General features: G+C 36.4%; 2 protein-coding genes across 5 annotated transcripts; both read left to right on the top strand.

Annotated features, from left to right (window-relative positions):
- Positions 1 to 1702: 1702 nt before the first annotated feature.
- On the top strand, positions 1703 to 15787 carry LOC127788279 (inositol transporter 1). Its single transcript, XM_052316403.1, has 6 exons — positions 1703 to 2422; positions 4094 to 4164; positions 4651 to 4986; positions 13746 to 13853; positions 13959 to 14144; positions 14817 to 15787. The coding sequence occupies exons 1-6, from the start codon at positions 2284 to 2286 to the stop codon at positions 15477 to 15479; spliced, it is 1503 nt and encodes a 500-aa protein (XP_052172363.1). The 5' UTR covers positions 1703 to 2283; the 3' UTR covers positions 15480 to 15787.
- A 3326-nt stretch (positions 15788 to 19113) lies between these two features.
- Positions 19114 to 22428, top strand: LOC127787883 (uncharacterized). Of its 4 annotated transcripts, XR_008020271.1 has the most exons (4): positions 19114 to 19764; positions 20470 to 20757; positions 20948 to 21006; positions 21963 to 22428. XR_008020271.1 is itself a non-coding variant. In XM_052315951.1 (2 exons), the coding sequence occupies exons 1-2, from the start codon at positions 19254 to 19256 to the stop codon at positions 20547 to 20549; spliced, it is 591 nt and encodes a 196-aa protein (XP_052171911.1). In that variant the 5' UTR covers positions 19114 to 19253; the 3' UTR covers positions 20550 to 21050. The 4 variants fall into 4 exon arrangements, 1 of the variants encoding a protein (XP_052171911.1); XR_008020269.1 differs by having other exon boundaries at positions 20470 to 21006; XR_008020270.1 differs by lacking the exon at positions 21963 to 22428 and having other exon boundaries at positions 20948 to 21050.
- Positions 22429 to 23545: the final 1117 nt, after the last annotated feature.

The following is a 23545-nucleotide window of genomic DNA, read 5'->3' as shown; positions in this document are numbered from 1 at the left end:
ATCGCTCGAACGGGATGTTACAAATGGTATCAGAGCCGACCCTTGGCGAAAGCGGTCCGATGAGGGCGGGGAGTGGCGCCGGGGCTCGAGGGCCTGTACAAGGAGCGGCTTCTGGCAGGCTTCTAGGATGGCAGCCCCCAAGGGGAGAAGGTCTGGGACCAGTTGTAAGGTCGCATGACGAGGACGTCATGTGCTTAAGGGGGGGAGAATGTAATACCCCGAGAGCCCAGAGAAGTTAGAATATATCGAGGATAGTGTAAGAAAGGAAACAACACCAGCTGGATACCTTTTAGGCTGAATGTTGGCAAAGAACTCCCAAGTTAAGCGTGCTTGACCTGGGGCAATCCAAGGATGGGTGACCCCCCTGGGAAGTTCGCGTAGGCCCATCAGGGTAAGTTGTTCCGGATCCTTCCTATCGCTCGAACGGGATGTTACAGTGAACTCACCGGAGCCACACGTTTCACGTTTATGCGTAGAACGTCGGCGGTTGGTTGGGGCGTGTGTAACTTGCTAATCGCCGGTCAAATTACCAGTTTGTCCAAGTTTGAATTAGCGGCTGCCCGTAAGGCCCAACGCGAGTACGCAGAGCTTGTGTACGCGAGCGAGTGATGCTTGTACGTGGTGGTTTCGAGTGTGATCCGGAAGTTCTTATCAAGAAACCCACGTGGATGGCTTCACAAACTTACATAAAGCGCAATTGTCATTTTCTTCATTGGTTTAATGAATATTAAAAGTTAAGTATTAAAAATTAATTAATAAATATTGACATTTACTAAAATTTTAATGGAATTTGGCGCCATTTTTTTTCAAGAAGCCTCGATGCTAGCGTGCACCTCCACCGCACCCTTTTCTCCATCATTGTTTCTCATGATTCATTAATGATTATTATTATTTTTTAGATTACACCATATTATTGACATCCTCAACCACATTGTCTTTAGAATTATACTGAGAAGATAAATTGAGAGATGTGTCCGATTGATCATGTTGGTAGGCCTTGACACCACTAATGTTACTCCCAAGGTCTTCCCCAGAAATAAGCATTCTGCTTCTCCTAAAAATCGAACCCACACTAGAATCTCCTAGACAAGTTTTCAACTAGTCCATTTGCCACTTGAATATGCCCTTGAGGGCCATTGGTGGCTATTTTTTATCTTGTCACGACGTCCACCTCTCAACCATTTTTATTATTTCGATTATATTTACATATATATATATTTTTGAGTCAATTTAATATATGTATTTTGATATTTTTTTCATATAATAAATCAAATTTTTCGTTATTTCAATTACATTTTTTTATTTATATTTTTGAGTCAATTTAACCCATACATTTTTGACATATAAAAAAAGAGAAGGTAAATTACCTGTGATTTTATCTTTTTTGTTTACGCATCAAGATATATAGGTTAAATTGACTAAAAAACATGAATATAAGGGTGTAATTAAGATAAAAAATTAAAATTATTATTAAAAATTAAAATATAAATATTAGATTACGTAAAAAAATATAGATATATAAATATAATTAAAATGACCAAAAATTTGAATGAGCGCATACAAAACAAAAAAAATACTTGAAATTGAAAGGTGAGTTTTACCAAATTTGGATAGAGTCAGTGAGTCACCGGTAGGTAACCAAAGTTGCAGAGGTCATTTTAAATACGCCTTCGCCTCCCGACACGTGGATGCGCTCCTTTTTCTCCGGCCGTTTTCGTGTGCTACTTTCCGGGAAAAGAGAACGTGAGAATTTCCACAACAAAGTCCGCCTATCACCTGTTGCTCCGTTGCCAATCAGTCCCAGGCACTGACCAATCCCTCCCTCGCTTTCCTTAAAGACAACCCACAAAAATCGGGCCGGAAAGTCCTTCTGGGGGTTCCCTATTTTCGCGAGCGAAGCCTTTCGTCTGTTGGTGGATCCGAATCGCGTTATGGTCATAATCTCGACGCATTCTCGCTGTCTGAACCAGCATAAATTGGGGTTTTAGTTTTAGATTTGAGGGTATTCTATATAGGCATTCAGCTTGGGTGGTCAGTTTGTCAGTGGTTCTTCAATTTATCTGTACAACGATCCGTCTGTGAGTCCTCTGGTCCATAGTATTGACCAACTCTTGAGCTGGGAACATTTCTCCTTTTTGCTTAGTTTTTGGCCTTGAATTGGGTATGACTTGAGTTGTCCGTCCGACTATTTCATCCACAAGTCGACTGGATTTGAGTCATTGGAGGGTGAAAATCTCTATCCTCGAGTCCTCTGTTTTTGCTGAAACTTATTTGCGTTAAGAGATGACGATCGAGTCGTCGCCGGGAAGTTCAGGGTGCTTAGATTCTGGTAGAAGGAAAAGTTCGTATTTCAGCAATGGATATGTACTGGGTTTGACGGTGATTGCTGGTATTGGAGGACTTCTCTTTGGATATGATACAGGTATTTTGAATTGCTTATCGTGTGATATTTTTTCTGGTTTTGGAATTTCATTATTAGTTTCGTCTTCTTGGAGAGAGCTGTTGTTCTGTTTGCAAATGGATCCATTGAGATATGTCTTTCTTTCTTTTTTTTTTATGAGAACCTGCAACCAATACTATTTGGGTGTGCGCCCAATAAATCGACTGGACACTTGCAATAACCTTCAAATTACGTATACCAATTTGTGTGTAAGATCACCCCAAAGGGGTTTAAACCCTGGTTGTAGCCTAATGCCACCAGGGCAACCCTTAGGAGACTCTTGTCTCTTTGGACGGTTCTAGGATCTGAGAGAGGAAAAGAGAGGAGAGAAAAATTTTCTTTTGTAAATATGTAGGTAAATAGTTTCATTATTTAAAATTTGTTCCTCTTAAAAATTATAGTTTCAAACATATCCTTATCCTTGACTGGTATGCTAGGACTATGTTATCCTTTTCTATTTCCTTTTCCAAATTTTGACTTGAGCTTATCACTGTGCATGTGGGGTTTACATTCAAGGTAGGACAGCTCAAGATTCTGGGAATTTTAAGCCATTTTTTCAGCAACTGAAATATTTCACTCTGGCTCAACGGGGATCAAGTTATTAAAAGCTTTGAAGTTTTTTATCTAATTAAAAAAACTTAATGAAATATTTTTGAAGTGGCTTAGAATTTTGTTGATATGCTACCTTTTTCTTATTTAAGTTTGAAGTACTTAGGCTTTTGATCACATTTTTTCGAACCAATAAGAAGAAGAGCATCCTAGGCTTATTGAAGTGCCTAAAATCTGGAACTTTATTTTGTTTATTTATTTTATTTTTATTTTACTAAGTTTCTTTTGGTTTCAGAAACTTGCAGAAATTAATACTCTTTTTGGTGCTGTCAAGTTCAGTCTAGTGTTCCTCATCCTCAAAAAATAGTAATAATAGTAATAAATAAAGGAAAATAGAAAAAATAGGCAGGGGCGGCTGTTGGGACATTGTATATAATAGAAAAAGAGACGGGTGCTTTGTATACAACAAACTGAATCTATGCAAATAATATTGGCAAATATAATAAGCATTCTACTTTTTCTGTGGGGTCTTTCATTGCTATCAATATTCTTGGCTCAATCAAACTGTGCTTGTCTATGGACTTACTATTGTGTGATTGCCACCTGTCTCAAAAGTTGAAGCTGCTTGGAAAGGAATAATGTAGATAAGCTTTTTCAACTCTCTCCTTCATGTGCAGCTTGCACGTGGAGATGGAGGCACCAATGCTTACAAACCAAGAGCACACAACAAACACATTGGAAAGAAACACCCGTAACAAGACTTAGAATTTTCTGGAACATAAACTTTGTTAGTGCGAGAACTGTGAAGTTATTACTTGTCCTAAAAACTTAACTAATAAGGAGAGAGACCCAATTAAATATCTCAAGCTTTCAAGACCTATTATGAATTCTGAGTCCATCAAACAGATTGCAATTGAGTTAGCTTATACAATGTTGCTTGGTTCTGTGAATCTCTCACAACTGTAGTGCATGTGCATAGGCTGCAGCCCTTTCATGTTCTAAAACAACTTTGCACTACAAATTTGTGAAATATTTTATTCTTTCATGGATTTTATGTATAGTTTGTTGGAGAGAACAATGTTAATGTGGCATTCTTACTTGCAGGAGTAATATCTGGAGCTCTTCTGTATATTAAGGATGAATTTGAGGCAGTCAGAGATAGTAGTTTCTTACAGGTACACCGTACAAGTAAATCTTCATTTGTCTCTTTTTATTTAATATTAATAACTTAAATCTCGTTATCATTTTGAAAAGAGGGAGAAAAATGCTTTCCTCTGTGAATTGTATTCAAGTGGGATATGTGAAGGTTTATTGAAACTTTAACTGTTGAGGTATCATGGTGAGGGGTTTCAGCACATGGTTTTAGTGGTGATACCATAGTTGTTCTTTCACTATGGAAGTCTTTGGTTAGACTACTGGTTATGGTTTATTCTGGGCAATTATTTGAATAGCTATTTCCATATTTTACATAAAAAAGAACTTGAAGTAAAATTTTCCAAATCATTGTTCTTTCTCAACTTTTTGGTGGTATTAGGAATGCTCCAAAGCTAGAGTAAAGATAATTCTCCTTTGCTCTTCCTCCTAATTTCATCATATATTTTAAAGATGTCAATATTGTTGTGAACCCCTTTTGATGGATGCCATATATGTGGAATTGATAGGAAACAATAGTTAGCATGGCTTTGGTTGGGGCAATGATTGGAGCTGCAGCAGGTGGGTGGATCAATGATGCATATGGGCGCAAGAAAGCTACTCTTCTTGCAGATGTTATCTTTGCAAGTGGATCAGTTGTTATGGCTGCTGCACCAGATCCTTATGTTCTTATAGCAGGAAGGCTCTTAGTTGGCTTGGGTGTGGGTGTGGCATCTGTGACTGCTCCTGTATATATTGCTGAGGCATCGCCATCTGAAATAAGGGGAAGTCTGGTCAGCACTAATGTGCTTATGATTACTGGTGGACAATTTCTTTCATATCTCGTCAATCTTGCTTTCACTGAGGTCAGCTTTTAATTGCTTTGTCATTTTTTTTCTTTCTAATTTCCCTAGTACTCTAAAATTTATATGCATGAAGCATGATTAAATCACCATCATCAACAATGAGCATTCCACCGCCACCAAAATGTTTGTGAAATAAACTTGCTATTGTTACTATTACCTGTTGAGAAGAGGAACAATAATCCAATCTTATTCATCTTCAAGGTAAAACACAGCATATATACACACCTATCAATTCATATAGGCAGTTTCCTAATGAGAGAAGGTTTCCTAAATTAACTTAGGAAATATGTAAAGGAAAGGAAAGATCTTATAATTGTAAAATACAATGAAATACAAGCAAATCAAATCAAAAACAATAATCAACAATTAATCAGCAAGACACGATACACATGATAATAGGAAAGAATCCACAATAGGAAGGAATCCACTCGTTGATTTCTAACACTCCCCCTCAAGATGATGAGTGTATATCATGCATTCCCATCTTGCTCAATATCTTGTGAAAAACTTGACCCGATAAGCCTTTAGTTAAAACATCTGCTAGCTGCCCTCCAGTGGAAACAAAGGGAGTGCAGATCAGTCCACTCTCAAGTTTCTCCTTGATGAAATGCCTATCAACCTCAACATACTTGGTCTTATCATGTTGAATCGGGTTATGAGCTATACTTATGGCAGAAGATTTGTCACAATAAAGTCTCATAGGTGCTGACAACTGAATTTTCAAGTTTGTTAGAATAATTTTCAGGCAAAGTAGTTCACAAATGCCTAGGGCCATAGATCTAAACTCAGCTTCAACACTTGATCTTGCCACCACTCTTTTTTTTTTGCTCCTCCCAAGTAATAATATTTCCACCCAAGAAAGTGTAGTAGCATGAGGTGGATCTTCTATCCATAAGGGATCCAACATAATCAGCATCTGTGAATGCTTCTAAAGACAAGTTTTTGCCCCTTTTAAACAGAACACCCTTACTTGGAGAACCCTTAAGATAGTGGAGAATCCTGTGCACAGCCTTGAGATGGCTTTCTTTAGGATTGTGCATAAATTGGCTAACCATACTCACGACATAGGCTATGTCTAGCCAAGTATGAGACAAATAAATAAGTTTCCCTACCAGCCATTGATATGAACCCTTAACCATTGCCCCTGCTTCAGAATCAACCACAATTTTGTGGTTTGGTTCAATAGGTGTCTCAACTGCCTTACTACCAAGCATGCTCGTAATCAAAAGGTCCAACACATATTTATGTTGGGAAATAAATATTCCTTCCTTAGACCAAGCCACTTCAATGCTTAGAAAGTATTTCAACTTCCCTAATTCCTTGATCTCAAACTCTCTTGTCAAACATTCCCTTAATTGTTCCATTCATTCTCTGTCATCACCGGTGACTATAATGTCATCAACATACACTAATAATGTTGTTATCCTCCCTGAAACTAAATGATGAACAAACAAGGTATGATCACCTCGACTTTGCTTGTAACTTAATCCAAGCATAACTTTGGCAAACCTCTCAAACCAGGTTCCAGGAGACTGTTTTAGCCCATAACGAGCCTTTTTCAGCCTGCATACAACATCTCCTTTTTGTTTGCAACCCAAATCCAGGGGGGACTTCCATATAAATCTCTTCTTCTAACTCCCCATGTAAAAAGACATTTTTTTATATTAAATTGATGTAATGGCTAGTCATACATAATTGCCAATGATAGCAACACCCAGACAATGTTCATTTTTTCTACCGGGGCAAAAGTGTTTAGGTAGTCTACCCCATAGGTTTGGGTATATCCCTTAACCACCAGCCCAGCCTTGTATCTCTCTAGTGTCCCATCAGATTTGCATTTCACCGTAAACACCTATTTACACCCTACAGGCTGCTTCCCCTTCGGCAATTTAACCAACTCCCAAGTTTGATTCTTCTCAAGGGCTACCATCTCAACCATCAGGACATCCTTTCAACTCTCATTACTTAATGCTTCATACAAGGTCTTTGGTATAGGGATGGAATTAAGGTTGGTTAAGAAAGTTTTATGGGCAAGAGATAAGTGAGAGTAGGTCATGAACAGATGGATAGGATGTTTTGTGCAGATCCAAGTCTCCTTCCTGAGGGCAATAGGAATGTCCAAGTCATTAAGCTCAGGTTCAGCTTGAGTATAAGTAACTGAGTCAGGTTTGGATGTAGCTAGGTTAGGGGACATCATAGGTTGAATAGGAGATGAAGCAGGCTCAGAATTGAGGTTACAAGACTCTGGATTTGATTTAGATGATTCAGCCTGCATAGGGTTAGGAACCGTGGCCTTTCTTCTTGAATACACCTTTAATGGGTTAAAAGAAGGCTGGAGTGCTTCCCTGTGTATCACATTTAGAAAATCCTTTGAGATATCCTTTGGATGAGATGAAAAATCCTTTGAGAGAGGTAAAGGGAGAATAGGGAGAAACAATTCCCTATTTGGTTCCTCCAAGAATTCAGTCTCCCCCTCGGGATAAGAATTACTAAAATATGGACTTTCCTCCACAAAACTAACATGATAACATCAACTGAAACAAAAACCATTTGGATGGAGGATGAAAACATTTATACCCCTTTTGGGTGAAGGAATACCCAACAAAGATACACATAAGGGCTCTAGGATCCAGTTTACTTCTATTAGGTGAGTTGTTATGAACAAAAACCACACAACCAAACACTTTAGGACATATTCCATTAGAGGGCATGCAGTCTGGAAAGGTTTTAGAATGAAGTTGAATTGGGCTGTTGGAATTAAGACTTCTAGAGGGTAATCTGTTGATAAGATAAGTTGCTGTTAAGGCTGCTTCTCCCCAATAATGTTTAGGAACATTATTATGGAATAACAAGGCCTTTGTAACTGTTAGCAAATGTCCATTTTTTCTCTCAGCTACCCCATTTTGTTGAGGGGTATAGACACATGAAGACTCATGAATTATATTCTTATATTGAAAGAAATTGGACAAAGTTTGATTGAAAAAATCCTTAGCATTATATGTCCTCGCCCTCTTGATTTCAGCCCCAAACTGAGTCTTAATCATTTTACAAAAATTGGGAAAGATCGTGCACACTTCTGATTTGGACTTTAAAAGGTAAATCCAAACCACACGTGTACAATCTTCAACAAATAACACAAACCATCTATTTCCAGATAAATTTGGAACCGGAGAGGGACCCCATATGTCACTATGAATTAAGTCAAAGGGATGTGAACTTCTATTATTATTGAGAGGGAATGAAACCCTTCTATGTTTAGCAAGCTCACATGCATCACATTGAAAGCTCTAGCATCTAATCCCTTGAATAAAGAGGGATACATAAATTGAAGAAATTTAAAAGATGGGTGCCCTAAACGAAAATGGTGAAGCCAAAGTACATCCTTATTAGGTTTAGCTAAAAGTGATACAAGAAAACACTGCCCTTTTTCAATTTGATCACTAAGATTTTCAAGGTGATAAAGACCATTTTTTACCCAAGCACTCCCAATCATCTTCCTTGAGTTCTTTTCCTAAAATTCACAAAAAGAAGGATAGAAGATGGCACGATAGTTAGCATCATGGGTTAATTTTTGAATAGAAACCAGATTAGTGTAGAGATTAGGGATAGGTAGGACATTTGTTAGGGTTAGGTTGTTGTTAATGAGAATATCTCCTTGGCTTGCCACAGTTGTTAAGGATCCATTGGCCAACACAATTTTCTTAGTACTAAACATGGTTTGTAGGACAAAAATTTGTTAGAAAAATGGGTCATATGGTCTGTTGCCTTGGAATCAAGGATCCAAGAATGTTCAAGGGCTATGTCTGAAGCATAAATGAAGTGGAAGTAATACCTGTGAAGGCTAAGTTAGAAGAACTTGGGCTTGCACCTAGTCCCTTTTCAAGAGATCCCAACAAACTCCTTAGTTTCTCTATTTCCTCCCTATTGAGTTCCATTGAACTAGCTTGATCTACAGCTTCACCATCTACACTTTGTTGGCTGTTGGCTACATAAGCCTGCGCCTTTGATTGTCGTCCTTTAGCTAGCTTGCTATGAAGCTTCCAGCATTTCTCAATCGTATGTTTGAGCTTTTTGCAGTAGATATACCATAGATTGTCTTTGTTTGTGGTTTTAGCTAGGTCTGAAGTCTTTTTCTCCATCGTTGCCAATCTCTCCTGAATAAGGCCTTTCAAAGTCAACAAGGCTGAATTCTCCATAGGGTTTACCTCTAGCATCACTCATCTTCTGCCTTCCTCAGCCCTCCCTATTGAAATTGCCTCATTTAACGAAGGTAACTCAGATTTACCAAGGATTTGGACCCTCATTGTATCGTACTCTACATTAAGGCCTGCAAGGAAGGCACAGGTTCGCTCCTTTTCCACAAACCTCTTTTGAATGACAACATCCTCACTACACTTCATTTGAATACACTGATAGTGATCCAACTCTTGTCACAAGGTTTGCAACAAATTTGCGTACTCGGTTATAGACTGAGTCCCTTGTTTAGGGGTTGCTATCTTAGTCCTAATTTTATAAATTTGAGTAGCATCATTTACCTTAGAATAGGTGATCTTCACAACTTCCTAGATCTCCTTAGCTGTGGAAAGAAACATCACTGTGTTGCTTATTTCTGGAATCATCGAGTTTTAGAGCTAAGACATTACCAGCGAGTCCTCCTCATCCCAACAGGCATATGCCAGATCACTCTCCTTAGGCTCAGTTCCAAGCAAGTGACTTAACTTCCCCTTTCCTTTAAGGAACGTCCTAATTAGCTGGGACCACTTGAGGTAATTTTTACCATTCAATTGGTATGCTGCTTGAATATTTTGCAACTCTCCACTGGTGACTCCACCACTACTAGAACTACTCAAGAAAGGAACCTCATTTGTACTTCTAGATTCGATGGTTTTAGTCATGGCTCTAGTTTATGAGAGAAGATTGGATTAAAGAAGGTTTCGGTTTCAAATAACCAAAGAAAAAAAAAAACTTGAATCAAAGAAGGTTTTGATTTCAAGCAATCGGGGAAAAATGTTTGGATCGAGTATAGAACCTAGGGCTTCAATACCATGTTGAGAAGAAGAACAATAATCTAATCTTATTCATCTTCAAGGTAAAACACAGCATATATACACGCCTATCAATTTGTATTGGCAGATTCCTAATGAGAGAAGGTTTCCTAAACAAACTTAGGAAATATGTACAGGAAAGGAAAGATCTTACAACTGTAAAATACAATGAAATACAATTAAATCATATCAGAAACAATAATCAGCAAGACACGATACACATGATAATAGAAAAGAATCCACAATAGGAAGGAATCCACTCGTTGATTTCTAACACTACTAAACTAAGCTTGTTACGAAGTAAACTCGTAGCTGCTTCTGGTACTATCAACTTGGGGCTTATATAATATTTTCGTGACCTAATTCCACATTGATAGCCTATTGAGAGGTCTTTTGGGCTATTGAGAGGACCCATTGTATTGTAAGCGGTACTAGGGACCCAAGATCACTATCGTGTGGTTGGTTAACCAAAGCCTCGAAACCAGTGTTTTAAAAGGGCAGGGAACAAAATGAAGTGTTTTACCTTTGGTGGGGTGAGGTGTGCACTCCAAGATGCCAAGCATGAATTTTTAATAATTTAAAACATAAAAAGTTATATTTCAAAATTATGAAAATATAGAAAAAAATTACTAGAAAATTCAGGAAAATATAGAAAAAAAAGAATCATGATTGAATAAGTGAAAATGAAGAAGGATCAATATCTGTAGTCCTTGTATCTTAATGATATTATGTACCAAGAGTATTGTTCTTGCTCATATGAAATGGAAAACAAGGCTGACCCATTAAGTTCTAATATTAAAAAAAAAAATCATTTAATGATTAGTACAAATGTTACTAATAAATCATATTAAGTAAATAAAACAAGTTAAATCAATCCATTCAAGTATCTTAGACTTCTACATTAGACTTTTTTTCCCTTACCGTAAGTTTTTTAATTAATGTCAAGGTACCTAACAACTATAATTAATGTTATACTTAATTGTAAGAATACAAAAAACCCATTAAATTTTGGGTGTTTAGTTGGGTTTATGCCTATTAGGTAGCATATAAAACTTGCACCTTAAGCACCTAGTGCAAAGTCTAAACCACTAAGGTGTTTTCCCTAAGGAGACTTGCTCTTTCTATAACTGCCCTGAGACAATTTTACCATGCCTCGAGGCATGCCCCAACTTTGCCATTTGAAACTATGCTTGAGACTGACCGTGGATCGGAATCATAATGAGGTGAGATTTTTGGGGCTTAAAGCAGGAGAGTTAATTATGACCCAATGCTATTTTAGTCATGTATTATTTCATTTCAAGAGCTCAAAAGTTAATTTTAGCTGGCATTTTTTCAGAAATTTGCTTGTGGGTCTACATAAATTCCGTCCAATTTTGAGGGATGTGGTTTTATTGGCTTTTTTGAAGTAAGAGTCAAAATGGTTCTCCACAACATTTTTGAGCAGTGGTTGACAGCCATTTTCTATTAATATTAAATAGGGTTTCCAAGAGAGGATGGATACCTGAGCAGTCTCGTATTCTCCTTGATTTTTTCCATTGTTCTTTTGTCCCTTTATTCTGTTCTCTTCTTGGCAAGAAGCAGGCAGTGGGTTTTGTTGGTTTTTGTGCATAAAAATCATTGAATTTTTGGAATACCCATATAAATTCTACCAGACCTCAAGTAGCTTCAGTTTAATTCTGGTGTTAAAGATGGGACTAATTTCAACCAGTTTGTGTTAAAGTATGTGATTTTTCTGACATTTTCGAGTCTTCATTTTCTATAAATTTTCCTAAAAGGAAAATGAAGCAACAGTTCGTTAATTAGAAATCAGGAAATATAGAATGTACACCTTTCATTTCTATCGCATTCACTCTTGATATCTTGTTTTAATCTCATTAAAATTGTACATATGTTCTCACAAATGCATACTTATCTCCATTTGATGCAACAATGCAGGATAAATTTATCTCTAACCATGCTTATTAGAAATGCTTTGTTGGCATGAAAGGTTTTCCATTTTGCAGTTTCAGAGATGCAGCAGCATCAAGATAGAAATTGGGGCTTCCATTATATATATTGGGAATGAGAAACATCAATGGAGGAAACTATTCTTTCCTTTTCTACTTTTTTTTAAGTTGTACCATGCTGATCTGCCTGTTGAGAGTTGTTTTTTTGGCTGAAATAGATATATTATTTTATTAACCACACTCCCTTTATTGGTTGTTTCGGAATGGGAACACATTCTACCAATAGTTCTTGTGATTGTTTAGCACTTTAAGTTAAACATACTAAATCTTTTTTGTGCAGTAGATAATGACCACCTGCCCTAGATTTCAGAAAAACACTTCTGTTTTTTTCATTGGCCAGTATAGCTGTAAACCATTGCAACTTGGAAGGCATTATATCTTTTATTAGTTCTCAACTTTTTTCCTTGAGCAATTACATTTATATGATCATCAGATCATGTTCAACATAGCTACTTCTGCATACGCAGTACACTGAAGTGCCAGAATATTTTAGTCATCTGTTGATGATGATATTTCTTTGTGTGCACTCAATGGTCATTTCTTTTTCCCTTTTCCATTGTTCCTATGATCACAGTACTTTAAAATCTTGACCTTTCTCGTGGCAGATCTAGAGTGAAATTACAAGACTAACCTGAACCCTTCACAAAAGAAAAAGATATAGGAGGGATGAGAAAATAAAATTGAAAATTATAGGATGACTATAAGTGCCCTCAAACTGGCAATGCTAAGTAACAGATGCTGGAGGTTTCAGTAAAATTTTTGTTTAATCTGGTGGCAGTGGAGTTTGAGGCCAAAATCTTTCTTTTTCTTTTATCGCTTCAGCAATTAACCAAAAGCATAAACAGCTGATGGCTTTGGCTTTTATGTGCCTTTTCTTGCTAAGAAGCCCTATATTTCACTCTTTGGTCATGTCAAGAGACTTTTTGTGATTCTGTTCTTCACTTCTATGGAAAACTGACCTATCCTAAAAATGTTTCATATTTCCCTTTTATCAGTTTTTAGTTTGAAAAAATGTGTGTTGAGAAGTAAAATTGGAAATATGTAGAATTTGTCTCATTTTCAAGGCTGTGTTGGAATGTCCCTTAGGCTTTTGGATTTGATTATTTGACTTTATCTTTTTTTTTTTTAGTTTCCTTTCTTTTTCATTTTGGGGGTTGGGGGGTTATTGTTAAGCTTTGTAAGCCCTTAAATTTTTATTTTTGGTGGGGGGGCGGCAATCTTAATAGGGCCAGATCTTGATATTCTTGGCTGCTTCCTTATCCTTGAACTAGGGAAAAAGAAAAAGGTTTCTTGAAGTTAAATGGTTCAGAAAATTATAATGCTATATTGCTATTCTTTTATATATATATATATATTACTTTTTCCTTTTCTGGGTTTGCGAGGGTGAAAATGTGATATGCTAGTTATTACAATTTGTCAATATTGCTGTAATGTAGAGTTATTGGTTATTCTGGTTATAACAATTTATCAGACCGTTTGCCTATTGATTGTACATTATATGGATTTGCTGGTTTTTACTCGCTTAGCACAGGGCATGAAAGCTCTTTGTTTTTTAACTTGTTCATAGGTAGAGAATTGACAAGCTAGAATCCAATGTAATAGACCACACCTAGTGAGATTGTACCTAGTGGGATGGTTCAAGCTCTTTGCTTTGTTTTTTAACTTGTTCTTGTGTGTTGAAATTTCTTTCCTATGTTTCACTGAACAGGTTCCTGGAACCTGGCGATGGATGCTTGGAGCTTCAGGCGTGCCAGCTGTTATTCAGTTTTCCCTAATGCTGTTTATGCCCGAGTCTCCTCGCTGGCTTTACTTGAAGGTACAAATTACTTAATTTCCAAATATATTTTCACTGAGTTTTGCCTCCATCTGTTTCGCTATTTGCTTAAATACCCTATTTGAAACCTTTTCCATTTATCTGCAGAAAGATAAATTCGAAGCCACGGTTGTCCTTTCCAATATTTATGATCCTTTCCGTTTGGAGATGGAGTTAGATCAGCTTGCTCTTGCATTGGAGGAAGAACGTCGGAGAGAGAATTCTGTTAGCTATTGGGATGCATTTAAATCAAAAGAAATCAGACTAGCATTCCTGGCTGGTGCTGGACTTCAGGTAAGTTGAGACTTTCAAAACCTAAAGTTTGAATAAAAGAAGTAACTCCTTGGCTAGTTCTGTAATTTTGATGTCTCAATGAAGTTATTGTGTGTCAAAAACAATGATGTTGAAGTGATCATATAGTTGGTGATGTGTTCAGTTTCTGGTGTCAATCATAAAATACAAAACTTTTCTAGTTGTGAATATAAATTAATAATTTCTCAGCTATCTTTTTTTCTTGTCAAAAGAAAAATAGATTTAGATTTCTGTTGGCTATATTTTAATTCAATCATGAATCGCCTCAATATTTGTTAGGTTTGATTCAAAACGACGGTCTTCTTTAACAGCATTGCTTGATGATAGATGACTTGCCCACTGTGGCTTCTTTCTTAATTTAGGTCCTATTTTGAAATCACCCACTAGAATTTCTTTGTTTGCAATCTTAGGCCCCATTTGACAACCTTGGCATTCGTTTGTGTTTCTTTTCAATTTTTTTGAGGGGCGAAAAAAGTATAGATTTCCTTTTGACTTCTATCCACTGTCATATGTTCTGTAAGTCCCATGTACTTAAATATCAATTCAAACCCAATTGTCTCCCGCCAAGCACGTGTTTTGCAGCGGAAGCATTCTGACCTTCTTGTAAAAGTGCTGTAGTTATTTAGTGGCTGAAGAAGCATTCTAAATTTGCAGGCATTCCAGCAGTTTACTGGTATCAACACTGTCATGTACTACAGCCCAACAATTGTTCAGATGGCTGGCTTCAGGTCCAACCAGTTAGCTCTTCTCTTGTCTCTCATCATTGCTGCGCTGAATGCTGCCGGGACAGTCGTTGGAATTTACCTTATTGATCAATTTGGGCGTAGGAAGTTGGCCCTCAGCAGCTTAGCTGGCGTGATCGTGTCCCTTATTCTCCTTTCTGTATCATTCTTACTAGAAACTTCTGAAGGTTCCTCAAGTGGAATCTTCGGGTGGATGGCTGTCTTAGGATTAGCCCTGTACATAGCTTGCTTTGCACCCGGAATGGGACCAGTTCCATGGACCGTGAACTCAGAAATATATCCAGAGTCATTCCGAGGGGTTTGTGGGGGCATGTCTGCTACTGTGAACTGGGTTTCGAATCTGATTGTGGCCCAGTGTTTCCTTTCGATGGCTGATGCTCTGGGAACGGGTGGTACCTTCTTGATACTGGCAGGCATCGCGGTTCTTGCATTCGTGTTTGTGATGATGTTTGTGCCGGAGACGAAGGGCTTGACATTTGAGGAAGTGGAGAGGATGTGGAAGAGGAGGGCTTGGGGCAGCGAGTATGATGCTGCTGCTACTGAAGGCCTTCTTGAGGAGGGAGGGGAGTCTTAAAACATTAGTAGGTATATATAGCCCCAGAATTTGGAGTGGAGCAATCCAGTTTGTGGCTTATTATTATACCCTGTACTTGATTAATAAGGGATAGTTTGTACTTCAATTCTGGGGATTTTGAGGGGTCAGATTTTCAGGCTTAGGCTTGTGCTTCTTGTGTTTCAGACAATATTCAGAGGCCCCTGCTCTCCTGAATGCTATTTTAGGCATGGAGTGGAGTGGAAGGAGCTGTTGTTCAATTAATAGTAGTATCTAAGTTTGTAAGTGATACAATATCAATCAAGAAGAAGATGCATTTGCAGGCTTTATTTGTTTGTTTGTTTTTGTTGGGCTTTAATTCTTAGTCATGGTAATGTTTAACATGAGCGGGGTTTCATTTCATAACTAGGGGCAAGGGGTGGGCGTGGTTCGGTTTGAGATGGCTTGCATAATAATAATAATCCAACTCAAACTCAAATATAAATGGGTTCAAATCAAACCGAAAAACAATAATTTGGTGTGGTCTAAAATGGTCTAATCATTTGCTTGCACGCCAGTAGGTGGAGAATTGGAAAAGACGAAATGAGAAGTTGTTTGATTAAGAATTTTAAGATGATTATTAAATAAAAATATGAAATAACAAATATTTTATATATATAAACAGTTTAGTTTGATTTTAAGTGGTTTAAAATTTTATAAATCGTACCAAACTGCCAAACTAATTTTGCTAAATATTTCAAACCAAACCAAACCAAAGTGTTTTAATATATAACCAAACCAAACTGTTAATTTGGTTTGGATTTGGTGATTTAAACTGAATCATGTCCACTCTTAACTAGGGGTGCATGTGAGCCAAGAGAATTTATAAATGAAATTAAACTCTTATGATTGGATCGGTTTAGTTCTGATTTTTATTTATCTTGATTCAGTTTCAATTCTAATTTTAGACTCAATTGACATTGAATTCGAGTTAGACCTTTAGGGTTATGGACTTGATCCAATATCACTTATATAAATAACTTGTGCTTGCTATTTTATTTTTTGAATTTGTGTTCAAACCAAGTTTTTATAAATCTTAATATTTTGGTATGTTATTAGTTTAAGGTTATAAATTTTTAGTACAACTGCATATATTTTAAAATTGACATCCAAGTTCATTAAATTCAAATTTAATTAAGTCAAGGTTGATTTTTTATTTTTTTATATAATTTAGTCAATTTTGGGTCAAAATGTTCAAACTCGATCCTACTAGATTCATATAAAATCATAATGAACTAATAGAATACATGTGAGTCTTCCTAATAGTATTATCTACAAATTTAAATGGGAAGATTATAAATAAGTTAAGATTATTGACTAATTAAATTTATATAATTTGTATAAAAGTTGGATCACAAACCACTCTCTCACCTAAACCTAAAAGGCTTGCATCAACAAAAACAATAAAAGTTGCTCTGGGTCTATCGGGATTGCTATTTTAATACTTGAGTTAGTGAAATAAGAAAAAAATATTTGAGAGTTGTGAGAATTGAGACGGGTGTACTTACCTTTGTTTCTCTCCTTTTAGGTGTTTTTATATCCTTAAAGTGAGAATAACGATAAAGAGTGGCATATCATACCGTTATTCCAAAATAAGTTGATTGTCCCTTGTTACATAAATTTGGGATAAATTTGAATTGTAATTGTAAAATCAATAACAATTATCTGAATATAAGATTATAAAATAGATAACACGTGGTACCAGTAGAGTCAAGGTGCCATTCCCATAGCTTCCATGTTTGATTATATATGAGTTCATCATCTTCCTAGATATTAACGATATTCTCAAACAATAGTTTTAGGGTTTATTTGATAAATCTTTGAGATTTACTTTAATAGTGATTATAGTTGAAAATTGTGTTCACCTTGAATTGCCTTAGTTAGACTTTTTTTATTTTTGCTCGTCGTGGCTTATGGCATGACATTGACCAATAATGTGACGAAATAACTTTATTAATTGTACTAATGAGTTGTGTCCTAATCAAAACTTGTTCTTTTGGGCATAATCACTTTGTTTATATAAAATCGATTGTTCTATGAGTAAGGGATTATCCAAAGATATTTAAAAAAAATAATTCATGTATCAAAATATTATTAAAAATAACAAGAGTTTGATAATATAATATTTTTAAAACATATATATTTCGTAATAAATAAATTATTCTTAACACCTATAAAGTTTAGTAAAAAGATTGAGATATCTCTGAAATTTGAAAAACAACAATGATATCTCCGACTTTACAACTCTAGTTACATTTTTTTTTTATTATTGTTAAAATTGTTAGTACTATAAAAATAGTATCACGTTTTCTCTCTTCCTTTATCCTTCTCTTCTATCTGGTGAATCGATCAAAATATTATAATTTCTTAATTTTTTTTATAATTTAGTGAGAGATCAATAGATAGGCGAATTTTAACTAATTTATTATACGAGAAGAAATGAGAATAAATGGAAGAAATAGAGTATTCTTATTATATTAATTTTTTAAAAATTTTATGAAGTAAGATAGAGATAAAAGTGCAATTAGAATTATAAAATCGAAATTTATTTTATTTTTAAAATTTAAAAAGTGTCCTTATTTAATTATTAATTTATTTTATTTTCATAATTGGCGTAAGGTAGATACAGGTGAGCAAACAGCTGACTTGTAAAATTATTATTTATTGAGAAAGGGACTGCCACGTGGGTTGTTGGCTTCTGATTGTCCTATTCATCCCACTGCCACTGGCCCACGTGGCACGCCATAAATCACGGGCAAATGCCCTTATTATTGTATGTATATGTCATGATGCGCATGTTGTCATGTGCCTGATAAGCATCATCAACATGAATGAATGACGTAGATACACGTGTAAAAAAATAAAAATTTTAAATTAACATTTAAACTTTAATTAAAGATGAAATGAGTATTTAACAAAAAAAAATATATACGAATATTAAGAAAAATTTAATAATGTTGTGTCATTTTTGAAATATGAGTCATTCATCTAATTAAATTATTTTATTAAAATATAAAAAAAAATTATATTTTTGAATGATAATAAGATTCAAACTTGCTGAACTTTCTCTCCGTATAAATTTTGTTTTGAATAATAATTATTTATTTTCTTTTTAATTGGTAGATTATCTTAATTTTTTTATTTACATTATAAAAAAATTTAAGTGTAAATAAAAGAAATATATAAATATAAATATAAAAATTAAAATGTATATTTAATAATAAAAAAAGAACACAATGATGAAGCCATGAACCATACATGGAGTAGAGCACAAGCCGACAAAACTCGCCGATTTGGTGATCCAAACACACACCCCACCACCATCTGTGCTTTCTTCCCTCCCCACCTTCTACAGCGGTCCCATTCCACTTCATCACAAACCCACATCCCACGTGCCAACAATATCATATTTTCCATTAATCTATACATACGTAAACATATAATATATACATATATATATATCTGTGAATGTTCGTTAAGGTATAGATACGTGCACTGATGATCGCCGCAAAGACATATATATATTATAATATATTTATCCTGAAAATAGACACCTTATAGCGTAAACATTCATGTAAAAATCCTATCTTTAAATTAAATACCATAAATTTCTCATATATTACACACACAGAGACGAAGAGAACCCAGAAGCCAAAGAGGCTCCAGCTTTTTAGATGGTTACTTGGTTCCCTTAAGAAGGGTAACTCTACTATTTGGCATATCTAGAGAGAGAGAGAGAGAGAGAGAGAGAGAGAGATGGGGAGAGGGAATCAGAATCATTCAGCTGAGACAACAAGATCCAATTCCAGGATTTGGCAAGAAGAGGGCCCGGATCCTCTGGATGAACAGCCTGAAATCCTTGAATCTGCAGGCGAATCCATGGAGAACAATGACAGTGAACTAGAGCCAAATGGGTCGGTAAAAGAGAAGACGATGAAGAAGAAGAAGAAGAAGGAGAAGAAGGGGGTGTTCCTTGAAGGGTATGTGGAGGCAGGAGGGGAAGAAGAGGATCTAACAAGGACCAAGAGCTTGACGGATGAGGATTTGGAGGAGCTAAGGGGCTGTTTGGACCTTGGATTTGGCTTCAGCTACGATGAGATCCCTGAGCTCTGCAACACCTTGCCGGCTCTAGAGCTCTGCTACTCCATGAGCCAGAGGTTTCTCGACGATCATCCCCACAAGTCGCCGGATTCCGCTGCCTCCCCCGACGAGACCTCTTCTCCGCCGCCCTCTGGCCCCATTGCCAGTTGGAGGATCTCTAGCCCTGGTGAGCATATCTCGCTTCTTCTCTCTCTTACTTTTGGCTCTTTTTTAGCCTTCTTTCTGGAGAGATTCAAGGAATCTGTTGATGAAAACCTGAAATGGGTTTATTGATCTTTGAGATGTGAATGCATGAGTTGATTGATCTTTGTGGTGAATTTCTGGTTTGCAATATGATGTTTGCCTGAACAATGTTGAACTGCTGGATTTTAGGGTTTTGTGTAATAACTTTTTCTTCCCATACTGTGGCACAATGCTGCTGGTTCTAACTCAAATATCTCCATTATCATTAGACAAAACCTTTAATTTTCAGGATATGTCTGTGATGAATTCATTTGTGCTCTCTTTGTTTGCCTAAACATAATCACCTTGAAGGATCATTCCTCATTTGATTCTGCTGATCTTCACTTAAGATTGCCTTTTGCTACAAGCCATGAAACTAAATTTCTAGAATTTATTAAATTATGTTGGTTTCTCCAACCTGCATTCGCTTGTGAACTTATCCTTACAATTGATCTCTTACACCAAATGTGACAACTTCAAAAATTTTATTCTGAGATTAGATGAATCCGCCTAGTCTGCTCTTAGTCATGTGAATTGTGAACAAAGTTCCAGCTTCTTCTGTTTGTGAAGCTACGATTGCATTGATTACCTCTGTTGGATGTGATTGCCCGCCTCTAACGCTCCTTTGCTGGTTCTCTATTTGCCTCAGGTGACCACCCCGAAGATGTGAAAGCCAGGCTCAAGTTTTGGGCACAGGCTGTGGCGTGCACTGTCAGATTATGCAGCTAGAAGAAAACACCCCCGTCGAGAATTTGATAGCTTAAGACCTTCCATTGAGAGCTTGTCCTCCATAATCCATTTGATCCTTTATAGGAGCTGCCTGCAGGGTCTACAGTTCCTTCTATTCTTTACCTGGAGTTGGACAGTACAGAGTCCGTCAGTGATGGGTTGGCTTTTAAAGTAGAGGGGGAGGGAGAGAGGATGCAGTGTGTTTCAGGTCCGACTTCCGAGATTAACCAAATACCCAATGAGAGTCTAACATAATTCACCTGAGGCTGCTCTAATGTTACATTTAGAATAAACTACAATGCGAATAAGTTTCTTCTCCTTTGATGTGTGCATTCTATTCGTAGTCATTGTTGATGTTTCACAGTGTTTCATAGTATTCTCTCTTGTTGTGTATGCAGTGGTGAGAGAGCCTCCATTGGAGCTTCATCAGCTACTTGGAGATCTCTGCATTGCTGAGGTAACTAATTTTGTTAATGAAGAATGCTGTATTAATTGAAATGACTCTATGTGGCCTCGATATGTTATCGATCAATGGTTGTGAGAATGATTTGTGCTGATCTGTTTCAGCATGAAATTTTGGATGAAGCTATTTATGAGGAAGAGATGTTGATTAGTTGTAACTGAAAAAAAAAAGGGGGGGGGGGGGGGGGGGGGGGATAAAGTGACAAGATTGCCTTTGTCCACAGACCGTGTAGATATATTTGTATGTTGGAACTTTTGTTAAGTTGCTAAGTTTATGTTTATCTTGGTTGTCATCTTCATCGCAAGTTTTAATCCCACTAGACAGTCGGCCTCATGAATATTTTTAGTGTTTCAATCATTTTCATCCATGGTTAGATGGTCTGTTTGCCCATTACATTTTGTCATGTACAAGGATTTAATAAGTTTTCTTCGATTTTTGTAATCTTTTCCTTATTACAACCTCCCATTTCATTTGCTCGCCTCCTGGGTGCATCTATACTCTACTAGGGTTTTTTCTTGTATGTTCAGATCAATTTAACTCGCACCTTCAAACGGGAACTTCAATCTCATTGTAAGTCTGTGAGACAAATTCTTTTAGGAGAAAATTATCAACATTTCCTTGTGCTTTTAGTGGGGTTGAGCCCCTTTATTCCTTGAGCACCTGAGTATAGTGTAACATGATGGGATGTCACTAAGTGGGGGAGAAATTAGTGCCACCAACCCTTTAGTTACCATCACACCCTGGTTGTAGGTCCCTGCTAGCAATTAGGCCTTTCACACCAAGACTTGTGGTCTCGCGTTGCTTTGGCGCGTTGCAGTCTACAAGTTTAAGAGCGGGAGAGCTAATGAGTTGCCTTAAGACTACCAAAGATTTTTCTGTATGTAAGTCACCTGAATTCTCCTCCTTGTTTATTTAACTGCTAAGACAATAGTTTTTGGCTCATATGACAGACCACCTGCCAAAGGAGATGCGCGATTTGCAAGCTTTATTCCATTAGATGGGGTCTACTACATGAATTGTGGGTTTCCGGGGTTGTATTATCTACAGTGATTTGTTAATCCTGACTCTGGCCATTTGTCTTGGGTTGAGACTGCTCATAGTCTGCAAGGAAAGAAAATTTTGGGGAAAAGGTCAAAGAAGGAAGCTCCCTCAATGAATAATGGGAGATATGGTGATGCATGCACCTTCCACGAATCTTCCTTCCTTCTGTATCATTCATATCTGGCTGGCTGGCTGGCTGGCTTTTATTACACAGAGAGAGAGAGAGAGAGAGAGAGAGAGAGAGAGCTCCGATTTATTTTAGTTGCACTGTTTTGTCTGTTTGAACGCAAAGCCAAAGGTGTGAAAAGTATGCATTTGATGAGTTAGGCGCAGCCGAGGAAGAAAGTGAGTTGAAGCATGAGGAAAACATGGCCGGCGGCAAGCTAAATCAATTCAAATAGTGATACGGAAACATAAATAAAAAATGGATTCGATACGAAATAAAAATGGGGAAATGATAATTTAAAAAAAAAGAAGGTAAAAACAGGAGATATGGGTGAAAAGGTAGGGTTAATGAGTTAAAAGAACTTGAGTTTTGAATGTTATAAACTTCATTTACTCTTTCATTAAATTTAGCTCAGGAAATAGTGTTTTGGCTTTTTCATTAAATTTGCGGTATATATGATCTAAGATACTACCAAGTCACGTAGACGTAGTGCAATAATGGTCCCAAGAACCAATCTCTCGACCACAAGGACTTAACCACATGGGCCAACACCTTGGTGGTTAAGACAAAAATTACTAATATTTTTATCCCCTCAAACATATTACTTGCACTCTATAATCACTTTTGTCAGTACAGTTTCATTAGACAGTTAAATTCGATTACGAGTGTAGTTTTAGTTTTGATTTTTTTACACAATTTTCAGTTCAGATTTACTTTAATATGTTATACTCACAAGCACAATCAGAACTGACATTCAAAGTAGTTATAGAGTGTAATTAATTTATTTGAATGGTTATAAAATGTAATTAGTTTGTTTTGAGGGATAAAAATATTTTATATATATATAAAATGGTTAAAAATAATTGTGTCTGTTTATTTTTAATTAATTATGAATATTTGTGGGTTCCATCACAAAAGATTGATGGTTTAAAATTTATATAGTCAATTCGAATCTAAAAGGATTAAGACTTGTGATTGTTGGTGGTGGTGTTATTTCCGGCTACAGCCATCCAGAAGAAACATCTTTACACTGAAGTGATGAGACAAAGGAACATCCAAATCTCCACAATGAACCCACCCAGGATGCAGCTACATTTCTCAACCTCCTCTCCCTGGAAGGTTTGGTGGGATGGACAAAATAGTCATTTACTCATTAAAGAAAAAAAATTCTAACGTGTTTTTTTTTTCACAATTACTTTTTACTAAAATTCAATATGATGAAAATAATCTAAAATAAAATTCCATTTTTACCCTTTTAAGAAAGTATATCACTCTTTATCTTTCTGTATTCAAAAAATTAAAAAATTTAATATTTCCCTAATTCTA

Source organism: Diospyros lotus, chromosome 13, assembly GCF_014633365.1.
Source record: "Diospyros lotus cultivar Yz01 chromosome 13, ASM1463336v1, whole genome shotgun sequence".
Classification (NCBI taxonomy): domain Eukaryota; kingdom Viridiplantae; phylum Streptophyta; class Magnoliopsida; order Ericales; family Ebenaceae; genus Diospyros; species Diospyros lotus.
This window is presented reverse-complemented; position numbering and strand designations above follow the sequence as displayed.

Excerpts from the sequence above, each read along its gene's own strand:
- LOC127788279 (XM_052316403.1), top strand. The coding sequence starts at position 2,284 with ATGACGATCGAGTCGTCGCCGGGAAGTTCAGGGTGCTTAGATTCTGGT. Across the intron at positions 4,987-13,745 it reads TCAATCTTGCTTTCACTGAG|GTTCCTGGAACCTGGCGATG; the intron begins GTCAGCTTTTAA and ends TTCACTGAACAG. Across the intron at positions 14,145-14,816 it reads TGGCTGGTGCTGGACTTCAG|GCATTCCAGCAGTTTACTGG; the intron begins GTAAGTTGAGAC and ends CTAAATTTGCAG.
- LOC127787883 (XM_052315951.1), top strand. The coding sequence starts at position 19,254 with ATGGGGAGAGGGAATCAGAATCATTCAGCTGAGACAACAAGATCCAAT. Across the intron at positions 19,765-20,469 it reads TTGGAGGATCTCTAGCCCTG|GTGACCACCCCGAAGATGTG; the intron begins GTGAGCATATCT and ends TATTTGCCTCAG.